This window comes from Coregonus clupeaformis, chromosome 37 (genome assembly GCF_020615455.1).
Source record: "Coregonus clupeaformis isolate EN_2021a chromosome 37, ASM2061545v1, whole genome shotgun sequence".
NCBI lineage: Eukaryota > Metazoa > Chordata > Actinopteri > Salmoniformes > Salmonidae > Coregonus > Coregonus clupeaformis.
Window position 1 is genome coordinate 7950942 of NC_059228.1, and position 25878 is coordinate 7976819.

Below are 25878 nucleotides of genomic sequence, written 5' to 3' on the forward strand. Positions count from 1 at the left end.
TCCTCCTCATATTATAACTGCTAGGAGGCCTTGTTATATGAATAGGTGTTTTGAGTGAGATATACAGTGGATATAGAAAGTCTACACAACCCTGTTAAAATGCCAGGTTTTTGTGATGTAAAAGAATGAGACAAAGATAAATCATGTCAGAACTTTTTCCACTGTTAATGTGAACAATTCAATAGAAAAACAAACTGAAATCTTCGAGGGGGGAAAAATGAAAAATAAAAACCTTACAATAACCTGGTTGCATAAGCGTGCACACCCTCTTATAACTGGGGATGTGGCTGTGTTCAGAATTAACCAATCACATTCAAACTCATGTTAAATAAAAGTCATTACACATCTGCCATCATTAAAGTGACTGATTAATCACAAATAAAGTTCAGCTGTTCTAATAGGATTTTCCTGACATTTTCTTAGTTGCATCTCAGAGCAAAAGCCATGGTCTGCAGAGAGCTTCCAAGGCATCAGAGGGATCTCATTGTTGAAAAATATGAGTCAGGAGAAGGGTAAAAAATTATTTCCAAAGCATTACATATACCATGGAACACAGTGAAGACAGTCATCATCAAGTGGAGAAAATATGGCACAACAGAGACATTACCAAGAACTGGACGTCCCTCAAATTTATGAAAAGACGAGGAGAAAACTGGTCAGGGAGGCTTCCAAGAGGCCTACAGCAACATTAAAGGAACTGCAGGAATTTCTGGCAAGTACTGGCTGTGTGCTACATGTGACAACAATCTCCCGTATTCTTCATATGAATGGGCTATGGGGTAGGGTGGCAAGACGGAAGCCTTTTCTTACAAAGAAAAACATCCAAGCTCGGCTGAAGTTTGCAAAAACAAACATCAAGTCCCCCAAAAGCACGTGGGAAAATGTGTTATGGTCTGATGAAACCAAGGTTGAACTTTTTGGCCATAATTCCAAAATGTATGTTTGGCGCAAAAACAACACCTCACATCACCCAAAGAACACCATACCCACAGTGAAGCATGGTGGTGGTGGCAGCATCATGTTTTGGGTCTGTTTTTCTTCAGTTGGAACCAGGGCCTTAGTCAGGGTGGAGGGAATTATGAACAGTTCCAAATACCAGGCAATTTTGGCACAAAACCTTCAGGCTTCCGTTAGAAAGCTGAAGATGAAGAGGAAGTTCACCTTTCAGCACGACAACGACCCAAAGCACACATCCAAATCCACAAAAGCCTGGCTTCACCAGAAGAAGATTAACGTTTTGGAATGGCCCAGCCAGAGCCCAGACCTGAATCCAATTGAACATCTCTGGGGTGATCTGAAGAGGGCTGTGCACAGGAGACGTCCTCGCAATCTGACAGATTTGGAGCGCTTTTGCAAAGATAGGTGGGCAAATATTGCCACGTCAAGATGTGCCATGCTAATAGACTCCTACCCAAAAAGACTGAGTGCTGTAATAAAATCAAAAGATGCTTCAACAAAGTATTAGTTTAAGGGTGTGCACACTTATGCAACCAGGTTATTGTGAGTTTTTTATTTTTCCCCCTCAAAGATTTCAGTTTGTTTTTCAATTGAATTGTTCACATTATAGGTCTCATTCTTTTACATCACAAAAACCTGGCATTTTAACAGGGGTGTGTAGACTTTTTATATCCACTGTACATTTATTTATATTGACATTCTGGAGGATCCCTGAGGGAAAGGAAGGTTGTTGCCGTCTCGGAGCTACCTGCCGCAGAAATTAGCAATGATTAGGCCCCAGAATAAACTCCCGGAGCACACCTCGCCCTTGCAGCTTTCTCCTGAGTGCTATTATGGATTGTAATGGGCTGGTAATCTGCCATAAACCCCTGTGTGATCCAGAACGCTAATTAGGGAGAGATGATGATAACCATCAATGTTCTCATTGTTAGAGGGAAAGAGGATGGGAGAAGACTGAGGGCAGCAACCGTCAATACTAATGTCATGATAGGAAGTGGAGCCTTGTCAATAGTGGAACATTGTACGGTCGGGGTGGCTGGTGATCCTGTAGGGCATTGGTCACCAACCGGTCGATCACGATCGGCTGGTCGATCTTCAAGACATTTCTAGTCGATTACCAAACATTTCTGTAGAAAGTCCAACGATAAAGGCTTGCACTCCTTTTATTATAATATTTGTGTTGCGCAGTTGGCGGTAAGTGCACTTGATTTAGAAGCCCTGCGCACCGGGTAGGTAAGGTTTTCTCATTTTTAACCTTTTAATTAGTCTCAAAAGACAAACTCCGCCTACCCGGCGAACTGGATGATCTGTGGCTAAATCGAGTGTGTCTACTGCGCTGGCCAATCGGATAGCTCAAATCACCGTGCCTATAGCTTCCAGCAAAGTTTGATACTAGCCTACATGAGATTTCATAGATTTTAAAAACCATGACCAGAGCGCGAGACTGTCAAAGACTATAGCAAAGAGCTGCTGTTTTTATGAGTGAGTTCATGATTTAGTTTGTATTCAACACTGTTACAAAACAAAAAAAAAGTGCTTCTCCGTACTACCACTCGCACTGCAGCTGCAATGAATTAGTAGCTAAGTGTATCAATAGCCCTGCGTTTTTTATTATTACTAGCAGCTCATCATGTCTATTTTAATATCTTGGAATATTTCACTTTCTCTGGTCATAGGAACAACATGAATTTGTGCATGAGGCAGATGCTTTGCGACTTGAGAAGATGGTGTCCCCCCCTCTGTGGTCAGTCTCACCGGAGGAAAGGAAGGAGAGACTAATGCCTCCGCTGAGACTAATGCCGTGTTGAAAACAACTGGGAACTTGGACATCTCCGACTTCTGACTTCAGTGCGTTCAAGACAACTGGGAACTCTGGAAAAAAAATGAAATCCGACTGGGGAAAAATTGTTTGAACGGTCATCCAACTCAGAATTCCAAGTCTGAAGCTCGGTCATCTTTCTAGAGCTCCGACCTGAAGATCACTGACGTCATGATTTTACCTTGTTTTTCCCATAGTTCCCAGTTGTCTTGAAAGCACCATGACCATCAGATGCAGATACCATCAGTCCAGTAAAATAAAAAATTATTTCAATTTATGCTCAACCTCGCCTCACAAGTGCTACACCAACTGATTTATTTAGTTATCAAAGCTCAAGTTTTGAAATATACACTGAACAAAAATATAAATGCAACATGCAGCAATTTCAAAGATTTGACTGAATTACAGTTCATATAAGGAAATCAGGCAACTGAAATTCATGGTTTCCACATGACTGGGAATACCGTTTTTTTTTAGGGGCGTGGATCAGAAAACCAGTCAGTATCTGGTGTGACCACAATTTGCATCATGCAGCATGAAACAGCTCCTTCGCATAGAGTTTTCAGTATAATATGGTCTGAGAAGAACAATATCGGCAGACATATAGCCAATATGCTGTGATAATGTATTAGGCCTACTGCACAAACCCCATTCCTACAGAACTGTTTTTATTAGGTAAAGAAATGAAAAGAATCTGAGCGGTAGATCTCTGCTGGCTTTTTGACTGCGAAAGTGAAATTGCCAGGGACCTCATGATACAATATTCTCACAATACTTAGGCGCCGATATGTATTGCAAATCGATACTGTGATTTCATTGCACTTTCAATGTTCCAAACAGTATTGCTCACTATATGTCTGCTGCAGTGACAAGAGGGAGCCATGAGAAAACTACACTGCTCAAAAAAATAAAGGGAACACTTAAACAACACAATGTAACTCCAAGTCAATCACACTTCTGTGAAATCAAACTGTCCACTTAGGAAGCAACACTGATTGACAATAAATTTCACATGCTGTTGTGCAAATGGAATAGACAACAGGTGGAAATTATAGGCAATTAGCAAGACACCCCCAATAAAGAAGTGGTTCTGCAGGTGGTGACCACAGACCACTTCTCAGTTCCTATGCTTCCTGGCTGATGTTTTGGTCACTTTTGAATGCTGGCGGTGCTTTCACTCTAGTGGTAGCATGAGACGGAGTCTACAACCCACACAAGTGGCTCAAGTAGTGCAGCTCATCCAGGATGGCACATCAATGCGAGCTGTGGCAAGAAGGTTTGCTGTGTCTGTCAGCGTAGTGTCCAGAGCATGGAGGCGCTACCAGGAGACAGGCCAGTAGATCAGGAGACGTGGAGGAGGCCGTAGGAGGGCAACAACCCAGCAGCAGGACTGCTACCTCCGCCTTTGTGCAAGGAGGAGCAGGAGGAGCACTGCCAGAGCCCTGCAAAATGACCTCCAGCAGGCCACAAATGTGCATGTGTCTGCTCAAACGGTCAGAAACAGACTCCATGAGGGTGGTATGAGGGCCCGACGTCCACAGGTGGGGGTTGTGCTTACAGCCCAACACCGTGCAGGACGTTTGGCATTTGCCAGAGAACACCAAGATTGGCAAATTCGCCACTGGCGCCCTGTGCTCTTCACAGATGAAAGCAGGTTCACACTGAGCACATGTGACAGAGTCTGGAGACGCCGTGGAGAACATTCTGCTGCCTGCAACATCCTCCAGCATGACCGGTTTGGCGGTGGGTCAGTCATGGTGTGGGGTGGCATTTCTTTGTGGGGCCGCACAGCCCTCCATGTGCTCGCCAGAGGTAGCCTGACTGCCATTAGGTACCGAGATGAGATCCTCAGACCCCTTGTGAGACCATATGCTGGTGCGGTTGGCCGTGGGTTCCTGCTAATGCAAGACAATGCTAGACCTCATGTGGCTGGAGTGTGTCAGCAGTTCCTGCAAGAGGAAGGCATTGATGTTATGGACTGGCCCGCCCGTTCTCCAGACCTGAATCCAATTGAGCACATCTGGGACATCATGTCTCGCTCCATCCACCAACGCCACGTTGCACCACAGACTGTCCAGGAGTTGGCGGATGCTTTAGTCCAGGTCTGGGAGGAGATCCCTCAGGAGACCATCCGCCACCTCATCAGGAGCATGCCCAGGCGTTGTAGGGAGGTCATACAGGCACGTGGAGGCCACACACACTACTGAGCCTAATTTTGACTTTTTTAAGGACATTACATCAAAGTTGGATCAGCCTGTAGTGTGGTTTTCCACTTAAATTTTGAGTGTGACTCCAAATCCAGACCTCCATGGGTTGATAAATTTGATTTCCATTGATAATTTTTGTGTGATTTTGTTGTCAGCACATTCAACTATGTAAAGAAAAAAGTATTTAATAAGATTATTTCATTCATTCAGATCTAGGATGTGTTATTTTAGTGTTCCCTTTATTTTTTTGAGCAGTGCAGTTTTGATCAGTCATGAAAATAAAAGTCCTGAGAACATTGTCTCCCCACTTATTTTTTTATTTTTTCACCTTTATTTAACCAGGTAAGCCAGTTGAGAACAAGTTCTCATTTACAACTGCGACCTGGCCAAGATAAAAAGATGGAGAACAAGCTATGAAGGAAAAATACTGGAGTTTTGGTGCAGGTACAGCCAACTAGTGCAAAAATATTGCGACGTTGTCAAAACGATACGATATATCATCAAAAATAATATTCCGATATGTAACTTTCGATTCCCCCCATCACTGGTATCCTACTTGTGATGAGTATGTAAGGACTTTGCCACCAGTTCTGTTCTACATTCATGCATACATATTTGTTTTGGTCAAAGCTGTAGTGATATCTCAAATCATCGACCGTTAATCCTGAGTGTTTCCTGTTGTTTTCTAGATAACATTGAAGTGGCCTATCTGAAGACGTTCACGAAAGAAAACATTGTACAGTTCCACCGGGTGAGTAGCTCTCATCATCCATCTTCTGTATGCAGGTGTGTTGTTCAATCTGTCCTCCCTGAAAGATTGCACCTTGTTTCATTTATTCCCCCACCACTCTTATCCTCCACGTCCTGGTTCTATTCATAGCTGTGGAGGTGACACTGACACGATATGCTGTGCTCACAGAATATCCACAACAGTGGAGGCTCCTCAGAGAAGGAAGGGGAGGACCATCCTCCTCAGTGAATTTCATACAAACATAATTTTTAAAACATTTAAAAAGTATATTTTTTTAGATTAAACTATACTAAATATATTCACGTCACCAAATAATTGATTAAAACACACTGTTTTGCAATGAAGGTCTACAGTAGCCTCAACAGCACTCTGTAGGGTAGCACCATGGTGTAGCCGGAGGACAGCTAGCTTCCGTCCTCCTCTGGGTACATTGACTTCAATACAAAACCTAGGAGGCTCATGGTTCTCACCCCCTTCCATAGACTTACACTGTAATTATGACAACTTCTGGAGGATGTCCTCCAACCTATCAGAGCTCTTGCAGCATGAACTGACATGTTGTCCACCCAATCAAAGGACCAGAGAATGAATCTAGTACTGAAAGCATAAGCTACAGCTAGTTAGCACTGCAGTGCATAAAATGTGGTTAACTCAAAGCGAGAGAAAGACAATAGTAGAACTGTTTTGAACTAATTAATTTCCTCAAATGAAGGAGAAGCAAGAGTTTATTTTCTTTTCAGTTTCACTTAGCTAGCAAATGCAGCTAGCTAGTTTAGCCTACTTAAACACCCTGCTCAAACAGAGGGATGCTATGTTAGCTAGCTGGCTATGACTATCCAACACAACACTGGAACTCTTCCAAGTCAAGGTAAGCTTTTGGTTTTACTTATTTAGTGCTAAACTTCTTACTGACTGTACACTAACGTTACTGCATGATTATAGTGGGTTTACTAATGCGTTAGTTCTATTAGCTATGTTGACTATGACATTACTTTAGCTAATATGGTGACAACGATGTAAGCGGTGTGTAGCGGTTATGATATGGTTTGGCTTGGATTCTTTTTTTTCGCCTGGTCACGTGTTGTGCATTGAAGTCCACAAGCGAAGGAAAAGGTGAGAGGAGGAGCGCGCATAGATATGAGAAGGAATGCAACGTGGCTGCTATGAAAGTAAACTGTTTACGCATGAGCAGGGGTGTATTCATTCTGCCGATTCTGTTGAAAAACGTTTCTTAAACAGAAGCAAACGGAACGAAACTGGGATAAACATACCTGAATTTGTCCAGTATAAATTCTCATTTACAACTGTTGGACTAATGATTACACCCTATATCAGCTAGATGCAGGCAAGAGTGTGCAAGGCTGTATTGAATGTGTCACTGTCTGTCCATGTGTCACTGTCTGTCAACTCAATTTTTTCTCTCGACCTGTGTGCACCTACGTTGTAAACTTTCATTCATAAGCTAGGTTGTAGCAACCTCATGATGGGTACAGGGAAAATTTGAGTATCATGTAGTAGCCTAAACCTATCACTGTTACATTGAACTGGATAAATGAAATATGAATGACAGTCATATATACTGTAATAGAAATAAGGCTACGCTCATTAAAATAAATTAAAAAATCGTCCTCCTTCATATTAAACTGCACCGAACGCCACTGATCTACAACCATAACGAGGGGTTGCGTCACCGTCAGGGTGGTGTGTTTCAAGGGGATAAGGGGGCCAAGGATACTGAAGCAATGAAAGACTTCCTATATTTATATCTCAGCAGAAGCAGCACAGGCCCCATACAGAATATTTTCATTGTGTAATACATTTCACCATATTTTCCCCGCTCCACAGATTTATGACTGTGGAATTCACTTTGTTCTGATGCAGAAGACTGGAACATTTCTTCACCCCAATATAATTCATTTTCCGCAGACAGTGACCTTAATAGAGGCTTCAATTAAATTGTCTGTCTCTTCTCTCGGTGTCTCTATCTAACTCCTGTCTCTCTCTGTAGGATCTGTTGGCTGTGGATGCACCCAAGAGGCACAAGGTGTCTGTGCACGTCCTGTCTAGGGAGATGGACTCCTGTGAGTACTGTACTAGTGATGGAGAGTTTTTGGGGTGGGGGTTGCTTTGACTGTTTAACAGTTGAAATGTCTCTGTCCTTTGTTTAGGCCCAGTCGTGGGAGAGTTCCCTGCCCAGAATGACGTCAACCTGGTCCCTGCCCCCTCCTTGCCACAGGTAATGTAGTTATCCTTTTATAATACAGGAGGGGTGCGTGTCTGTGATAGAGAATTGGCAGAATGATGTAACTTTTGGGGCAATGTGATGTGTGTGTTATGTCTGTAATATACTGACCTGTCCATCTCGCTCCCACTGTGTACAGCCTACATTGGTGCAGGACATGAACGAGTTCAAGAGGAGCCTTCCGCTCTTTCCCCTGGCCAAGCCCCACATCAACTTCATGGCTGCCAAACTGTGAGAGGACCGGGCAGCCCTGCCCCCAGAGTAGCATGGGAGCACTGTGGGGTGGACCCTGCTCTGTCCATCTATTCCCCCTGAGGCAACTGGAGTCAGCAACACACTCATCTGACTAAGCCTGCATGTGTGTTTCTCTGTGTTTATGTATCTGTGTGTGTGATAGGCTGGAGGCCACTAGAGGTGCTTGGAAATGTGTGCGATTCCCACAACTTGGCTGTGGATCTCATCATAGCTCCTTGTAAGAGTAGAGGTCACACACAAAAACTCACCTAATTTTAGTCTCATGGAAAACTCCACCAACACACATTCCCGACAATGTATAGACTGTTGAAGCAGGGCTCATATTATAATTATAGAGGAATAGTACTAACTTAAAGAACCACAAGGCCAGAACCCTGTAAACCAGTACAAGTACCCCTTGACACTTCATAATGTGTTTTTAGTCGATTTAGCTACAGGACATGCTACTGTGGTGAGAGTAAACCGTTGGTTAATGATGATTATGTGAAGCTGTTGAGGTTCGCTCTACAAAGGGTGCACTTAATATCATTTTAGACACGCTGGACACATACTTCTTTCTTTCTTATGTACTCGTGCGACGCATCAAGGCACAGTGACAACTCCCTGAATTGTTATCACAAAGACACTGTGTTTAAATAAGATTAATGTGCAACACTATTTTAGACACAATTTCAGTTTGACACACCTATTATATCAGCCTTATGGAAATTATTCTATTTTAATCCATGATGTACAGGTTTTGAGATCTGGATCTATTTATTTTTTAAACTAGTAAAATGTCAAGGCCCTTTGGAGGAGCTGTTTTAAAACTGCTAATTTGGTGGAGAGGTGTGTTCATGAAGCTTTTATTTTGAACTAATGTGTTCTATAGGGTTGTATTATCCAAGCATCATCTCAGGGTCCCGCTAATCTTTTGCTTTTTGCTTTTATTTGAGATTGAAGAAAAATAAACGTCTGTAATTTGTTAATTACTTGTTGGAGGTATACATTTGTAATTTTATAGCTTTTATTCTTGTTCATGTATCATTCATATTTTAATCTGGTTGTGTTCGACTAGTGATTCTTGCATAGGGCCCCCCCCCCCCCCCACCCTTTCTCCGTTTGAGACTTAGCTTGTACCCTAAAGGTGGGGGAGGGGGGGTGATTATTGGTCATTCTCTGGCAGTGAAGATGGTATATTACAAATCTGGAGCAATAGAGATAAAACTCTATGGATGGAGCAGTCAGCTGGATACACACCACAGCAGTGTCTGGAGTTTTACTCTGTGGGTCAGACTTGGAACAGGGTCATTGCAGTCTTAAAGATGCTATCCTTCAGAAAAACATAAAGGACTGTTATAGAATGTCTGGTGGGGTAAACAGATTTTCAATCTGGTCTTTTCTCAGGACACCCTTTTAAAAGAATCATGTTTTGTCTGAAGGGTTTCAAAAGAGGCTTATGGATGGAGGGTTACGGTGTAGTCAGGCCTGTGTTTCTAAATATGCACTTCTCACTAAGCAATAAACTGGGGAACCTAAGAGCAGTGTGGCTTGAAACACACATGGCCTCTGTACTGTTATATAGAAGCGGGGGACACTGCATTCTTGAGTCCTTGCTCTCATCCAGCCTAAAAACGGACACATATTGAAAGGTGGAACTGACCTTTTTCTGAGTGGTATGTGATGCATGGATAGTACTCATGCCAGCGCCATGTCTGTGTCTACACCATGGCCTAGTCTCTCAGGTGTTAACAAGCATTGCCAAGTCAAACTACCGCTGGCACCAACCACTCTTTGATACAGCAAATGTCAGCTTTATGTGGTCTCCCATATGTTCTCAGGCCAATATATATCAACTGCAACGTTAACCTAATGTGTTTAACCACTAGGTAGAAACTGGCATTTCTTATGGATTTATGCTCAAACTGAACCCAAAGGTGCTCTTTCCACACGAAGTACAGCTGTACACTGACATAGACTGAACATTCCCTTGAATTCCACTGGTTTGGGTTCAGTGCTTAGCAGTGGCCACCCTACAATGGTAGGGACCAATAACTGATCTGCAGTCAGTGTTCCTTTTGTAGGACTAACAGTCTCTGGCAACCAGTAGTTGTCACTGCTTGCTAATGTATTTAGGGGGAAACCAACCAGTTTTTCCTCAATAGTTTCCATAAGTAATCAGTATAGACTCGAACATGGGAATAACTGTGTTGGTTCATTTTGCGAAACTGGGTTGTATTCATTAGGCACCAAACAGAAGAAAACTGACAAACAGGGAGGGACTACTGAAATAAGAAATGCTTGTTTTGATTTTCAGTTGCAAAATTGTTTTGCTACATGTGCCCTACTGAATACCAGCCAGATCATATGAAACTCTTCAAATGGAAGGAGGTTCAGTGAGACTGTCAGTGGACACTGCTGTAAATTGGCTGGTTGAGTTGCTGCAGACATGTTCATGGCTCAGTAATGCAGGAGTGCTTAAGTCTTAAGTTTATTTTATTTTTATTTCCTCCTGTGTGTTTATAACTAATAAATGACTGTATACTGGAACAATAGTTGTCTGTTATTAAAAGATAGACTCCAATATCAGTCAACACAGGATTTTTATCTCAGAAGAACACACTATACTAGTATTACAAAATGATATATAAACCGAAGGTGTTATCTTTCAGCAATATACTATGAAATGTGATAGCCCCTTGTTCATATCTATGGAATTTGTCCTACAGTGTGCATCTGGACCTTAGAATGAACTCAACACATCCACTTCAAGGTTAGAAAAAATACATTTATAATCGATCATGAAATTATAAATTTAGAAGCAATGTCTGTACAATCCATGTAATATACAACTTCCTCACTCTTAGCATAATGTTGTTGTTTTTTTACCTTGAATTTAAAAGCTGAGCTGACCACAGAGATTACATCTGTCTACCAGACACAGCTAAGAGAGAGATTAACATAAAATATTCTAGTGGTTGGTTTATGGCATGCCTTTTTTCAAGTCGTATATTGTATACCGTTTGTTTTTTTAATGAGTGGGGCAGTTCCACTCACATTTTTTGTTTATTGGACAGGATAGATGGAGAGTTGCTACAAATAGCAGTGGACCAGATTCAAACCCATATTGCAGCGGCTTAGACCACTGGACCACCTGTGTACTGGTTCTATATAGTTCTAGAGCACTTCTAGAAATATAGTTGTAATTACATCCCATTCTATGACTGCCTTGAGCCAAATGCACTAAAATAAACAAAGCAGGTGTTAGCAAGGATGTATCTGTGGCGTATGTGATTTGGGTTAAAATATGAGATGTTACACGAGTCAGTCACGCCTTCGTTCAGTAGACAGCATGCCATCAATTTTTGCTAATTTAAAAGGCAATGCTGCATGTGTCAGATCTATATGATCCATTTACCCACCTCCCAACTGCGGGCTTGCACATCACATTCGTGCTCATCCCATGAGTAGAAGACATCTGTGCACTGATTCTTATTGAGTATTTCATATGAAAGGTAGAAGTGAGCTGTAGGATTATAGATGCTTATAGATTACATTTTAGTCATTTAGCAGACGCTCTTATCCAGAGCGACTTACAGGAGCAATTAGGGTTAAGTACCAACAATTAAACAAAATCATCTACAAACAATGAATGCGAACACTTCAAGGCATAGGAGTAAAAACACACCCTAAAAAATGTCATCCAATACTTCACTTATTCTGCAACTACTGTATGTACAGACAATCACACTTTGTTACGAGGTTTGTACTGTGCTTCTAAATAGGAGATTAATGATGATGACCATGTATTTTCAGTCACAAGCCTGGGGATATTTACCAATGGAAACATGAGTGGCAACAATGTCTGAAGGGAGCAGGTAAGATGATCTTCCTTCCTTCAAATAATAATCTCTTAGTGATAAAGATACTTTAGTCTTATTTATCTCTTAAAACACATGCAATACAGGAAAACAATATTCCTCATTAAACCCCTCACATTTGCAAACAAAATTTCAAAAATGATTTATAAAACTTTCCTGCCTAATAATTACACGTGTCCCAGATTTATCTTCTGAAAATACAACAAGCACTGGTTATGTAAAAAAATAAATAATATAATACTCCAAACTCGCTACTGCAACACAGCAGTCACAAAAACACAAGTCACATTCCTGTGTGCAATATGCATGAGCATGTGTCTCTGCCTGCACGCATGTCTGTATTAGTGTACGTGTGTTAAAGTTTTAAAAACGCAATAGATTATGGCGATAGTCATACAGCATGAATGTCAGCAGCATAGGACAACGACTCCACAGAGAGCAGAAACATGTGAGGCGAGGCTGCTCGGAGGGGTATAAGAGGTAGGGGGCGCCAATGATCCCCGTGTCCGTCAATCTGTCTGTCCGACAGTGTTCCTGCTCAGAGTTCACTGTTCTTCTCCATCCACTCCCCCTGTGTGTCAGTGTGCCTGTCCAGGGCCTTCTCAGGCCTCCTCTGCCTCTGGGAAGTTGAGGATCTTGCGGTGGGCTTGCCTCTGGTACTGCTGCTGTTTGAAGTACACCTTAAACGCTCCCTTGACGGCCACAAACGCGATCCCACCCTGCAGACAGGGCATAAAGAACAAAAGCTCAGGTTGGGGGGGGTGGTGGAGTCTTGTGAGGCCTGTGGGCATCATAGAGCAAAACAAACTACATGTGTTCGTGAGAGTCTCACCTTTCCACAAAGGGGTCGTATTAGTGTGTAGCCCAAACTGTTCGGACGCTACAGATATAAGTTGGCAGATCGTTGGCGTGGTTACTGCCAAGCTTATGGTAGAGAAATGAACATTACATTCTCTGGCAACAGCTCTGGTGGAACATTCCTGCACTCAGTATGCCAATTGCACACTCCTTCAAAACTAGAGACATCTGTGGCATTGTGCTGTGTGAAAAAACAGCACATTTTAAAGTGGCCTTTTATTGTCCCCAGCACAAGGTGCACCTGTGTAATGATCATGCTGTTTAATCAGCTTCTTGATATGCCACACCTGTCAGGTGGATGGATTATTTTGGCAAAGGAGAAATGTTCACTAACAGGGATGTAAAAAAAAAATTTGCACACATTTTGAGAGAAAAGTTTTTGTGCGTATGGAACATTTCGGGGATTTTTTATTTCAGCTCATGAAACATGGGACCAACACTTTACATGTTGCCTTTATATTTTTGTTCAGTGTATATAAATAGTGATTTTTTAAAATTAACATTATGAATATTGCTAGCAACATAATAAACTAATTTTGAATTACATACCTACAGTAGAAGAGAAAAATATAATTTCTAATGATGTCAACTTCATTTCTCACATCTTCATATTGAGCAAATTACACTCATTGGAGGCCATTACACTTTGAAAAAGCACCGGTGAATTGGCTACCAGTGCGGCAAATCCCGCTGGCTGCTGGTAAGCTTTCTTGACTTGGACATACATTTTTGCCAACACATGGCTAACCTTTGTTTAGCAAGCTAAACAGCAGCTCTTAGCAAAAGTGTTTGGAGTTACCTTTCTAGTTAATAGGCTATGTTAGAGTTTACATTTCCTCTTCCAATTATAATGTGGGGACATCAAAATCTACCAAGTCTATTAATGTTGTTTACTTCTCCTTCCCACCTGACAAATAGGTTTTTTCCCTCATCAATCTACACACGATACCCCATAATGACAAAGCAAAAACAGGTTCTTAGACATTTTTGCAAATGTATTAAAAATAAAAAGCTGAAATATCACATTTACATAAGTATTCAGACCCTTTACTCAGTACTTTGTTAGAGCTCCTTTGGCAGCGATTACAGCCTTGAGTGACGCTACAAGCTTGGCACAGCTGTATTTGGGGAGTTTCTCCCATTGTTCTCTGCAGATCCTCTCAAGCTCTGTCAGGTTGGATGGGGAGCGTCGCTGCACAGCTATTTTCAGGTCTCTCCAGAGATGTTCGATCGGGTTAGAGTCCGGGCTCTGGCTGGGCTACTGAAGGACATCCACAGACTTGTCACAAAGCCACTCCTGCGTTGTCTTGGCTGTGTGCTTAGGGTCGTTGTCCTGTTGGAAGGTGAACCTTCGCCCCCAGCCTGAAGTCCTGAACGCTCTGGAGCAGGTTTTCATCAAGGATCTCTCTGTACTTCGCTCCGTTCATCTTTCCCTCGATACTGACTAGTCGCCCAGTCCCTGCCACTGAAAAACATCCCCACAGCATGATGCTGCCACCACCATGCTTCACCGTAGGGATGGTGCCAGGTTTCCTCCAGACACGACGCTTGGCATTCAGGCCAAAGAGTTCAATCTTGGTTTCATTCGACCAGAGAATCTTGTTTCTCATGGTCTGAGACCTTTAGGTGCCTTTTGGCAAACTCCAGCCGGGCTGTCAATGTGCCTTTTACTTCCATCTGGCCACTCTACCATAAAGGCCTGATTGGTGGAGTGCTGCAGAGATGGTTGTCCTTCTGGAAGGTTCTCCCGTCTCCACAGAGGAACTCTGGAGCTCTGTCAAAGTGACCATTGGGTTCTTGGTCACCGCCCTGACCAAGGCCCTTCTCCCCCAATTGCTCAGTTTGGCATGGCGGCCAGCTCTAGGAAGAGTCTTGGTGATTCCAAACTTCTTCCATTTAAGAATGATGGAGGCCACTGTGTTCTTGGGGACCTTCAATGCTGCAGAAATGTCTTGGTAACCTTCCCCAGATCTGTCCCTTGACACTATCCTGTCTCGGAGCTCTATGGACAATTCCTTCGACCTCATGGCTTGGTTTTTGCTCTGACATGCACTGTCAACTGTGGGACTTTATATAGACAGGTGTGTGTCTTTCCAAATCTTGTCAAATCAATTGAATTTACCACAGGTGGACTCCAATCAAGTTGTAAAAACATCAAAGATGATAAATGGAAACAGGATGCACCGGAGCTCAATTTTGAGTTTCATACAAAGGGTCTGAATACTTACGTAAAATAAGATCTTTCTACCTTTTAAAAAAAAAATTATTTATTTTTTAATTGTAAACAATTATAAAAACCTGTTTTCGCTTTGTCATTATGGGCTATTGCGTGCAGCTTTATGAGTTTTTTATTTTTATTTAATCCATTTCAGGATAAGGCTGTAACGTAACAAAATGTGAAAAAGGTCAAGGGGTCTGAATAATTTCAGAATGCACTGTATAGCCATTGCAAAAACCCTGCAATCACTACATAGGAGGAATATGTGGTCCATATAACTACAATGGCCAAAACCCAGGCCCACTGTCTGTCTGTGTATGACTAACAGGACACAGAGGTTCGTTTTTGTTACCCACCAGGATGGTCCTCTGCAGGTTGGAGTTGACGCTGCTGAACATGAGTTTGCCAACGATGGTGGCGATGGTGGGAAAGACCAGGGCGCCACACAGGATCCTGGTGGCTGACACGTGGTCCGCCAGGGGGCTGGCCTCTGCCGGGATACGAGGCACTGGACACCCAATCCCTGAGAAAGACAGAGAGGAGGGTGCAGGGTCAGGATGGGTGAGGTGCATTGTGGGTGTTGATGTTTTGCCAGTACATCTTCACACAGTTGGATATGCTAAACAAAACACACAAAAACACATTCATCAAGTGATGGGTTCGGTTTCTACCCACATCAATCACTATCCTTGATGATGAGATCAGTGGGAAAACCCCACTGCTACTGAACCTACATACCACCACCACAAGCCACAACGGACGGACCCCGTCTAAGCGCTCTTTTATCCCCACAAACACTGCTCACACACTGGGTCAAGCCACATTGTTCACACAACATTACAACAGTCTTTAACACAGGTAGCATCATCCATCAAGTATCTAATAAGATCTTTATCACCCACTCTTCATCATACAGACACACACAATGAATAAGCTTTCACATAACACTGGTGTTGCAGAACGGCTTGCATCCCTACCAATGTGTCCTTTCTGACCTGGGAAGATGCTGTTGAGGATCTGCAGCTTGTTGGAGTACTTCCTCCAGAAGCGCAGCACGTAGTCCTCCCAGCGGATCATCTTCCCCAGGATCAGCATGACGGGGATGGTGGGCAGGCCGATAAGCAGGAACAGGGGGTCTGCCCGCTCCATCACATCCAGGCCCTCCTTATGGCCCACCACCTGGGCACAGGGGACACCATGGTCAAGATTGGTAGCTTAACGATAGAGTGCGTCCGAAATGGCACCTTATGTAATGCACTGCCAAGTCAAATGCACCCGTAGTCTGTCGATAAACACAGCTGTGTGTGTTTGTGCTTTCACCTGCATGACAGTGACGGCCCCGTAGGTGACAGCGGTCCAGTAAATGGAGCCCACCATGATGCCAGCGGCAGCGAAGGGACAGGCCTTGGAGATGAGCCGGTCAGCCAGGTCTAGCACATACACCACCGGCCCTGGAGGGATACAGAAAGATAAGAGTTAAAAAGAGACCACACACACCAAGTATGAAGAAGGTGATAGTGTTTGTTACAGATTGTAAAATAGGGTCGTGAAGGGTGTTGTCCCGTCTGTGGCCTGGGTCATATTCATTAGGGAACACCGTAGAAAATCGTTTTGCAATGGAAAACCCTGTTTTAGTGTCGGTTTTCAATCACTGGCCATTTTCGTGTGAACTCTTTTCACTTGAGCATTTTATTTGTTTTTACAGTGAAAAAGGGCCAAGCAGAGTCCATCTAGAACGCTACAAATATCTCATGCTGAGGTGGAGTAAAGTAGAGCACCAATCAGACGAAACCTCTCCAGGAGGGGTCATAAGATGGCTGCTCTCCTGGTGGTAGAATTCTTAGTGTACAGTACACACCAGCGGTGTCAAACTCATTCCATGGATGCCCTAGTGTCTGCAGTTTTTTTTCTTTCAATTAAGACCTAGACCAGGGGTTCCCAAACTTTTTCACTCCGGCACCCCCTTCCAGCATTGGGGAACATCCCGCGCCCCCCCTACACGCACGTCTATTTCTATGGGCACAAGCACTGTTCATGACAAACTGTTCACACGCCTCTTGTTGGTGGAGGTTTAAAGCTTATTTCCTGCAATTCTACAGATTTTGTAATGGTGTGCAGAGAACATTTTGCTGTTTTAAAGCTCATTTTCTTGCAATTCTATACATTTTGTCATGTCTAATGTTTATTCATGTGATATGAGTCACTCAAACATTACAACAAAATCTATGGGCTAAAAAACCTAGCTAAAAAACTTTAGCTGACATGGGCTAGTTGATTTGAACATTTCTGACAAGCTATAATAGCTCTCTAAAAGGTATGCAATGACTGACATGACAGGAGGAAAACTGATGCACTACCCAATTTAAAAATTGCACCTTGTGCATTCTACTATTACAACTTTCTGACCCCTAGCACACCCCAGTTTGGGAACCACTGACCTAGACAACCAGGTGAGGAGAGTTCCTTACTAATCACTGACCTTAATTCATCAATCAAGTACAAGGGAGGAGTGCAGACACTCAGCCCTCTGTGGAATGAGTTTGACACCTGTGGTATACACCATTCACCCTACTCTCTGACCCTAACCCGTGTCCTAAGTACAATGAAAGTAGCCCTACTTGAAGTACAATGAGGAAGTGATGTCTTAAGCAATGAGAAAAAACACAAAATAAACTAAAGGGAAAAAAAACATAATACACATACATGGTCAAAAGAATGTGGACATCTCATTCCAAAATCATTGGCATTAATAAGGAGTTGGTCCCCCCTTTGCTGCTATAACAGCCTGCACTCTTCTGGGAAGGCTTTCCACTAGATGTTTGGAACATTGCTGCGGGGACTTGCTTCCATTCAGCCACAAAAGCATTAGTGAGGTCGGGCACTGATGTTGGGCAATTAGGCCTGGCTCACAGTCTGCGTTCCAATTCATCCCAAAGGTGTTCGATTGGGTTGAGGTCAGGGCTCTGGGCACAAACCATTTCTGTATGGACCTCGCTTTGTGCACGGGGGCATTGTCATTCTGAAACAGGAAAGGGCCTTCCCCAAACTGTTGCCACAAAGTTGGAAGCACAGAATTGTCTAGAATGTCATTGTATGCTGTAGCGTCAAGATTTCCCTTCACTGGAACTAAGGGGCCTAGCCCGAACCATGAAAAACAGCCCCAGACCATTATTCCTCCTCCTCCAAACTTCTTTGGGGCAGGTAGCGTTCACCTGGCATCCGTCAAACCCAGATTAATCTGTCGGACTGCCAGATGGTGAAGCGTGATTCATCACTCAAGAGAACGCGTTTCCACTGCTCCAGAGTCCAATGGCGGCGAGCTTTACACCACTCCAGCCGACGCTTGGCATTGCGCATGGTGATCTTAGGCTTGTGTGCGGCTGCTCGGCCATGGAAACCCATTTCATGAAGCTCCCGACAAACAGTTATTGTGCTGATGTTGCTTCCTGAGGCAGTTTGGAACTCGGTAGTGAGTGTTGCAACCGAGGACAGATGATTTATACGCGTTACGCGCTTCAGCACTCGGCGGTCTCGTTCTGTGAGCTTGTGTGGCCTACCACTTCGCGGATGAGCCGTTGTTGCTCCTAAACGTTTCCACTTCACAATGACAGCACTTACAGTTGACCGGGGCAGCTCTAGCAGGGCAGAAATTTGACAAAGTGACACATTGAAAGTCACTGAGCTCTTCAGTAAGGCCATTCTACTGCCAATGTTTGTCTATGGAGATTGTATGGCTGTGTGCTCGATTTTATACACCTGTCAGCAACCGGTGTGGCTGAAATAGCCGAATCAACTAAATTGAAGGGGTGTCCACATACCATGTAGTGTAGATACATGTAGGCCACACTCGTGAAATATTCAATGAGGAAGGTAACTTCAGCAGTGAGGAAAAGCACACAGAATACACAAAACAAAAAACACACACACACACACCGTCGTGAGACATTCCTAAAGTACAATGAGTAAGGTGATTTCAGCAACGCGTAAATGCTCAAAAGAATGAGCTTCCTTTATTTAGCATTCCTGTTGTGCTCAGAGCAAAATAATGTGAAGTATTGGGTTTGACCGGAAAACATTTGTGCTGGAATGTGTAGTGACAAAGAGGCTCAGGCAGATAGGAGAGGAATGGATTGTTATTTAGATTAAGGCTGCGGAACACCTTTACAATGCTAGAGGGAGACCATGTGTGTGAACCTGGCTATAATTCATCTCTGTGCCATAAGAACAGGCCTGTGTCAAAGATCAGATTAGGCAGCCACTGTGTGTCATATATAGTAGCCTACCCCATTTTACCCCTTATTAGACACAGTCAAGTAATAGCTATGACCTCAATCTTCCCTTCTTTTTCTTCCTCATCCTCCTCTCTCGCATTCTAGAGCACTAAGGAGAAAATCATTCAATATTTACAGGGACGGGAGGCAACCTGCTTTAATCACACAGGCCCATCCAGAAACTATTAATACCTGCAGCAGGAGACCAGTGGAGAACATTAAAGGGAGAAAGGGGTCCGGGACATCAGGTCTCCTTGATGTGATGGATTGTCCTTATCGGTGGCTATGCGGAGCTGTCTTTTTCAAAAAGTAGGCTACACCCCAAAGTGTCACTTGGGAGACTTTAATGCTGCGTCATTGTTTGAGCAGGGTTGGGTTCATTTCTATTGTAATTCTGCTTAATTCAGGGCATGAATAAAAAATGCAGCCCATGTCATAATTTGAAAACCTAAAGCATCCGTTTGACGTTGAATGTTTTAGTGATCCTCGACTAGGCCAATGAGCTGATTATGTGGCACTAGTCATCGTGGCACTACTTGGCACTGTTGCCATGGCACCTGTAGCAGCAGAGCCCATCTCCCTCTGCTGGACCTGAACCACTGGTCATATCCAACTCAGAGATAGAGATTTGTCTCCCTAGGCAGACAGGTTGCCTCCCACATTAACAATGTTCCAGGTCTGGGATTTCAGAGACAGACATCAAATCAGTACATAGACACTGTCCACTCCTCTTGCAGAGTTTCTTCTGCATAGAAAAGTATTGGGCGGGCTGCCTAAGTGTTTTTTTCAGGGCTGCCTATATCCCCAAAACATTTATAAAGAATTCACAAAAATATGTATAATGTATACATGGTTTAAGTCGTTTAAAGTTTACACTAAACATTTTTCCATCCCCAAAATTAGTTTCACCTAAAAAACACCACCAGTCAAAAGTTTGGACACCTACTCATTCAAGGGGTTTTTCTTTATTTTTACATTATAGAATAATAGTGAAGACATCAAAACTATTAAATAACACATATGGAATCACGTAGTAACCAAAAAAGTATTACAAATAGCCACCCTTTGCCTTGATGCCAGCTTTGCACACTCTTGGCATTCTCTCATCCAGCTTCATGAGGTAGTCACCTGGAATTATGGCAAGAACAGCTCAAATAAGCAAAGAGAAACAACAGTCCATCACTACTTTAAGAAATGAAGGTCAGTCAATACGGAACATTTCAAGAACTTTGAAAGTTTCTTCAAGTGCAGTCGCAAAAACCATCAAGCGCTATGATGAAACTGGCTCTCATGAGGACCGCCACAGGAATGGAAGACCCAGAGTTACCTCTGCTGCAGAGGATAAGTTCATTAGAGTTACCAGCCTCAGATATTGCAGCCTAAATAAATGCTTCACAGAGTTTAAATCACAGACACAGGGGACTGTGTGAATCAGGCCTTCATGGTCGAATTGCTGCTAAGAAACCACACCAATAAGAAGAAGAGACCTGCTTGGGCCAAGAAACACAAACAATGGACATTAGGCCGTTGGAAATGTGTCCTTTGGTCTGGAGTCCAAATTTGAGATTTTAGGTTCCAACCGCCGTGTCTTTGTGAGACGCGGTGTGGGTGAACGGATGATCTCCGCATGTGTAGTTCCCACCGTAAAGCATGGAGGAGGAGGTGTTATGGTGTGGGGGTGCTTTGCTGGTGACACTGTGTGATTTATTTAGAATTCAAGGCACACTTTACCAGCATGGCTACCACAGCATTCTGCAGTGATACCATCCCATATGGTTTGTGCTGGTTTTGTTTTTCAACAGAACAATGACCCAACACACCTCCAGGCTGTGTAAGGGCTATTTTACCAAGAAGGAGACTGATGGAGTGCTGCATCAGATGACCTGGCCTCCACAATCCCCCGACCTCAACCCAATTGAGATGGTTTGGGATGAGTCGGACGGCAGAGTGAAGGAAAAGCAGCCAACAAGTGCTCAGCATGTGGGAACTCCATCAAGACTGTTGGAAAAGCATTCCAGGTGAAGTCGGTTGAGAGAATGCCAAGAGTGTACAAAGCGGTCATCAAGGCAAAGGATGGCTATTTGAAGTTTAACACTTTTTTGGTTACTACATGATTCCATATGTGTTATTCCATAGTTCTGTCTATCTATAACACACACATGGATTCGGCTATTTGAGCCCGTTGCTGACAGGTGTATGAAATCGAGCACACAGCCATTACATCTCCATAGACAAACATTGGCGGTAGAATGGCCCATACTGAAGAGCTCAGTGACTTCCAACGTGGCACCTTCATAGGATGTCACCTTTCCAACAAGTCAGTTTGTCAAATTTCTGCCCCGCTAAGTGCTGTTATTGTGAAGTACAAACGTCTAGGAGCAACAACGGCTCAGCCGCGAAGTGGTAGGCCCACACAAGCTCACAGAACGGGACGCCGAATGCTGAAGAGCGTAAAAATAGGCTGTCCTCGGTTGCAACACTCACTACAGAGTTCCAAACTGCCTCTGGAAGCAATGTCAGCACAATAACTTTGTCTGGAGCTTCATGAAATGGGTTTCCATGGCCGAGCAGCCGCACACAAGCCTAAAATCACCACGTGCCATGCCAAGCGTTGGCCGAAGTGGTGTTAAGATCGCTGCCATTGGACTCTGGAGCAGTGGAAACGCGTTCTCTGGGAGTGATGAAGCACCCTTCACCATCTGGCAGTCCGACGGACGAATCTGGGTTTGGCGGATGCCAGACGAACACTACCTGCCCGAATACATAGTGCCAACTGTAATGTTTGGTGGAGGAGGAATAATGGTGTGGGGCTGTTTTTTCATGGTTCGGGGTCGGCCCCTTAGTTCCAGTGAAGGGAAATCTTAATGCTACAGCATACAATAACATTCTAGACGATTTTGTGCTTCCAACTTTGTGGCTACAGTTTGGGGAAGGCCCTTTCCTGTTTCAGCATGACAATGCCCCCGTGCACAAAGTGACGTCCATACAGAAATGGTTTGTCGAGATCTGTGTGGAAGAACTTGACTGGCCTGCACAGAGCCCTGACCTCAATGCCATCGAACACCTTTGGGATGAATTGGAACGCAGAATGGAGGCAAGTCCCCTGCAGCAATGTTCCAACATCTAGTGGAAAGCCTTTCCAGAAGAGTGGAGGCTGTTATAGCAGCAAAGGGGGGACCAACTCCATATTAATGCCCATGATTTTGGAATGAGATGTTCAATGAGCAGGTGTCCACATTCTTATTTTTTGTGAAAATAATTTTAGGGATGAAAAACATTTACAGTGTAAACTTAAATTACTAAAACCAGAAAGTATGCAGAAAAGAGAATGGACATATTGATTTTTAAATAAGATAATCTTTAAGAACTAACAAATCACCAATCAGGGAGAACCTAAAATTCAAAAATTGATGCATTCAGTATTTTCTGTCATGCCATGTCATATTTTGTTATAATGTGAGTCACTCAGATAGCATGAGCCATGGCAAAATGTGTAGAATTGCAGTAAATTAGCTTTACAACTGCAAATTCTCTCAGCCTAAAATAGTGGGTCTAAAATAATGTATAAGACATCACACAAAAGATTTCGCTGTGACACTTCTGTGGATGATAAAAATAGTTGTTGTTCTGATGTGATTAATAAGGAGCATCCAGACTCTGCACTTGATGAATTCATGAAATTGCTTCTTCCAATTATTGATAATCATGCACCTGTTAAGAAACTAACTGTTAGAACTGTTAAGGCTCCATAGATTAAAGAGGAAATGAAAAACTGTATGGTTGAAAGAGACGGGGCAAAAGGAGCGGCTAATAAGTCTGGTTGCACATCTGACTGGCTGACTTACTGCAAATTGAGAAATTATGTGACTAAACTCAACAAAAAGAAGAAGAAACTGTATTATGAAGCCAAGATCAATGATATAAAGAATGATGGAAAAAAAAAACTTTAAATGAAATGATGGGCAGAAAGACAAATTCAACTCCATCTTTCATCGAATCAGATGGCTTATTCAGCACAAAACCATTTGATGTTGCCAATTATTTTAATGACTACTTCATTGGTAGAATCAGCAAACTTAGGCAGGAAATGCCAACAATGAACAGTGAGCCATCGTATTCATGCATAAAAAAACTAATAATAAACTAAAAGCATTGTAAGTTTGAATTTTGTAAACTTAGTGTGGGAGAGGTGGACAAATTATTGTCATCAATCAATGACAAACCTCCTGGCATTGAAAACGTGGATGGTAGCTGACTCTATAGCCACTCCTATCTGTCATATCTTTAATCTTAACATAAAGGACAGTCTTTGTCCTCATGCCTGGAGGGAAGCCAATGTCATTCCGCTCCCCAAGAGTGGTAAAGCGGCCTTTACTGGTTCAACCAGCTCTTAGCAAACTGTTGGAAGAAATGGTGTTTTACCAAATGCAATGCTATTTCTCTGTAAACAAATTAGCAACAGACTTTCAGCATGCTTATAGAAAAGGGCACTCAACATGTACTACACTGACACAAATGACTGATTGGTTGAAGAAAAATGATAAGAAGAATGTGGAAGTTGTACTGTTAGATTTCAGTGCAGCCTTTGATACTATTGACTATTGACTATTGAGAAATATCAGCCCACAGAGAGAAGAACAAGATTGAACTTCACTCAACTTTCTAGAGCAGTGGTCACCAACTGGTCGATCGTGATCTAAGGCATTCCTAGTTGATCGCCAAACATTTCTGTAAAAAAAACAACGATAAAGCCTTGTGTTCCTATATTTATTTCTTCGTCTCGGGCTGCTGGCGGTAGGTGCACCCGATTCAGCTGCCCTGTGCGCCGGGTAGGCAAACTGTTGCCATTTTGAACCAGTTAATGTGTCTGACGGTACAAACTCTGCCTTCCCGGCGGGCCCAGAGAGCAAATCAAGTGCACTATAAGCCCATTGCTGGTCAATTGGATGGCTCAGATGACAGTGTCTGCAGTAACGTAGCAGGTATAAAAGAAAGTTAAAACCATGACTAGAGAGAGACTGTCAACGAATACAGCAAAGATATGCTGTTTCTATGAGTGAATTCATGTTTAAGTTCTTACTCAGCACTGTCAACACTTTTATAAGCCATAAAATGCACGTTCTTCCTATTTCCACTCAGCGCTACAAGCACTGCAAGAGGTAACGAAGGAGTAGGAAAGTGTATCGATAGGCGAGCGTTGTTGTAATAATTAGCGGCTTGGGTCTTTTTTATTATCAAGGAATATTTCACTTTCTCTGTTCATAGGAGTAACAAGATGAATTTGTGCATGTGGCAGAAATAATGCGGTGCGACTCGAGTTTCGCCATCAGCTGGAAGACGGTGTCCCTTTTTGGTCAGTGTCAGTGGAGGAAAGGGAGACCGGAGGGATGTTGAGAGGTGGACCCTCAGTCTGCTGCTCTCTCCCTCTGCTGAGACTGACCATCAGATGCAGGCACCATCAGCCCAGTAAAATTTTAAATATATATTTTTATGTATGCTCACTCAGCTGTGCTTCACAAGTAATACAACAACGGATCCTATTACCGGTGTGATCATATAGCCTACCACAAATGTTGAAATATAATTTTAAAAAATTGCCCGAACAACATTGCATTCACTGGCATGTCAATTCAAGCAAAGCCAATATGTGGTGATAATCTATTGGGCCTATAGCTTACTGCACAAACCTCATTGCTACAGTACTGTTTTTAATTGGATAATGTTGCATAGGCATGCGTCTTTAAGTAATGTTTAAAAAAATCTGAGCGGTAGATCTCGGCTTTTTGACTCAGTGATCTTGACTCAGAAAAGGTTGGTGACCACTGTTCTAGAGTGTTCTTTGTTAATACTATCAACATTTCCCTTTACTGTGGCAATTGGGACCGAATCAACGCAATATTAGCCACTTTCAATGCATCATACAGAAACAAAACGAACTATGCAAGATATTTTGTTGTAGGCAGAACGCATCGGAGTAGGATTCTATTGCATTGACACACACTACTCAGCCCATACTTTACATAGACCGGTGTGGCATAAACAATCAGAGCTACAGTAGGCCTATATGCAAATATACCATTGCCATATATGGATATGTGCCATTTACTTTGAACTGGACTGTGTTTACAGCATGAGCGGTCGTGAGTAGTTGCGTTTGTTTTGAGATCAAAGCGAGAGCTGCATGTAGCCATGTGTGCACATTTTGTTCATATCCTTTGGCAGTTAGTTTTTTTTTGGTCTTAAAAGTGGCAGTGTTGTATTTTGAGACAGGCTTGAATAAGCTAAGTAGCCAATAGGCAGAGGGTAGCATAATTTGTCTGATTCTCTGTAATAAGTGGTTCCTTGCATCAAAACAACATTTTCAGTCACCTCCTTGTCTGAAGGACAAGTGGATAAACAGGTTAATGTCAAGCCCTGCATGTTGTTGTTTTTTTTTCAAA

The 25878-nt window shown here is 43.0% G+C and overlaps 2 protein-coding genes across 3 annotated transcripts in view; one reads left to right on the plus strand and one right to left on the minus strand.

The window, feature by feature from the left end:
- Positions 1-9199, plus strand: part of LOC121553687 (insulin-degrading enzyme) — a 44410-nt gene extending 35211 nt beyond the window's left edge. Inside the window, exons 22-25 of the mRNA XM_041866990.2 lie at positions 5673-5734; positions 7743-7815; positions 7903-7970; positions 8116-9199. Of these exons, the coding sequence (XP_041722924.1) occupies positions 5673-5734; positions 7743-7815; positions 7903-7970; positions 8116-8211 (299 nt within the window). The 3' untranslated portion in view covers positions 8212-9199. The remainder of the gene's footprint in view (positions 1-5672; positions 5735-7742; positions 7816-7902; positions 7971-8115) is intronic.
- Positions 9200-10984: 1785 nt separating this feature from the next.
- The window catches only part of LOC121553689 (E3 ubiquitin-protein ligase MARCHF5), a 37261-nt gene continuing 22367 nt past the window's right edge, over positions 10985-25878 (minus strand). Inside the window, exons 3-6 of one of the 2 annotated variants that reach the window (XM_041866999.2) lie at positions 16488-16618; positions 16163-16346; positions 15524-15690; positions 10985-12810 (exon numbers count right to left, since the gene is read on the minus strand). In XM_041866999.2, the coding sequence (XP_041722933.1) occupies positions 12694-12810; positions 15524-15690; positions 16163-16346; positions 16488-16618 (599 nt within the window). In that variant the 3' untranslated portion in view covers positions 10985-12693. Of the gene's footprint in view, positions 12811-15523; positions 15691-16144; positions 16347-16487; positions 16619-25878 lie in introns of both variants that reach the window. The other variant, XM_041866998.2, reaches the window with a different exon arrangement.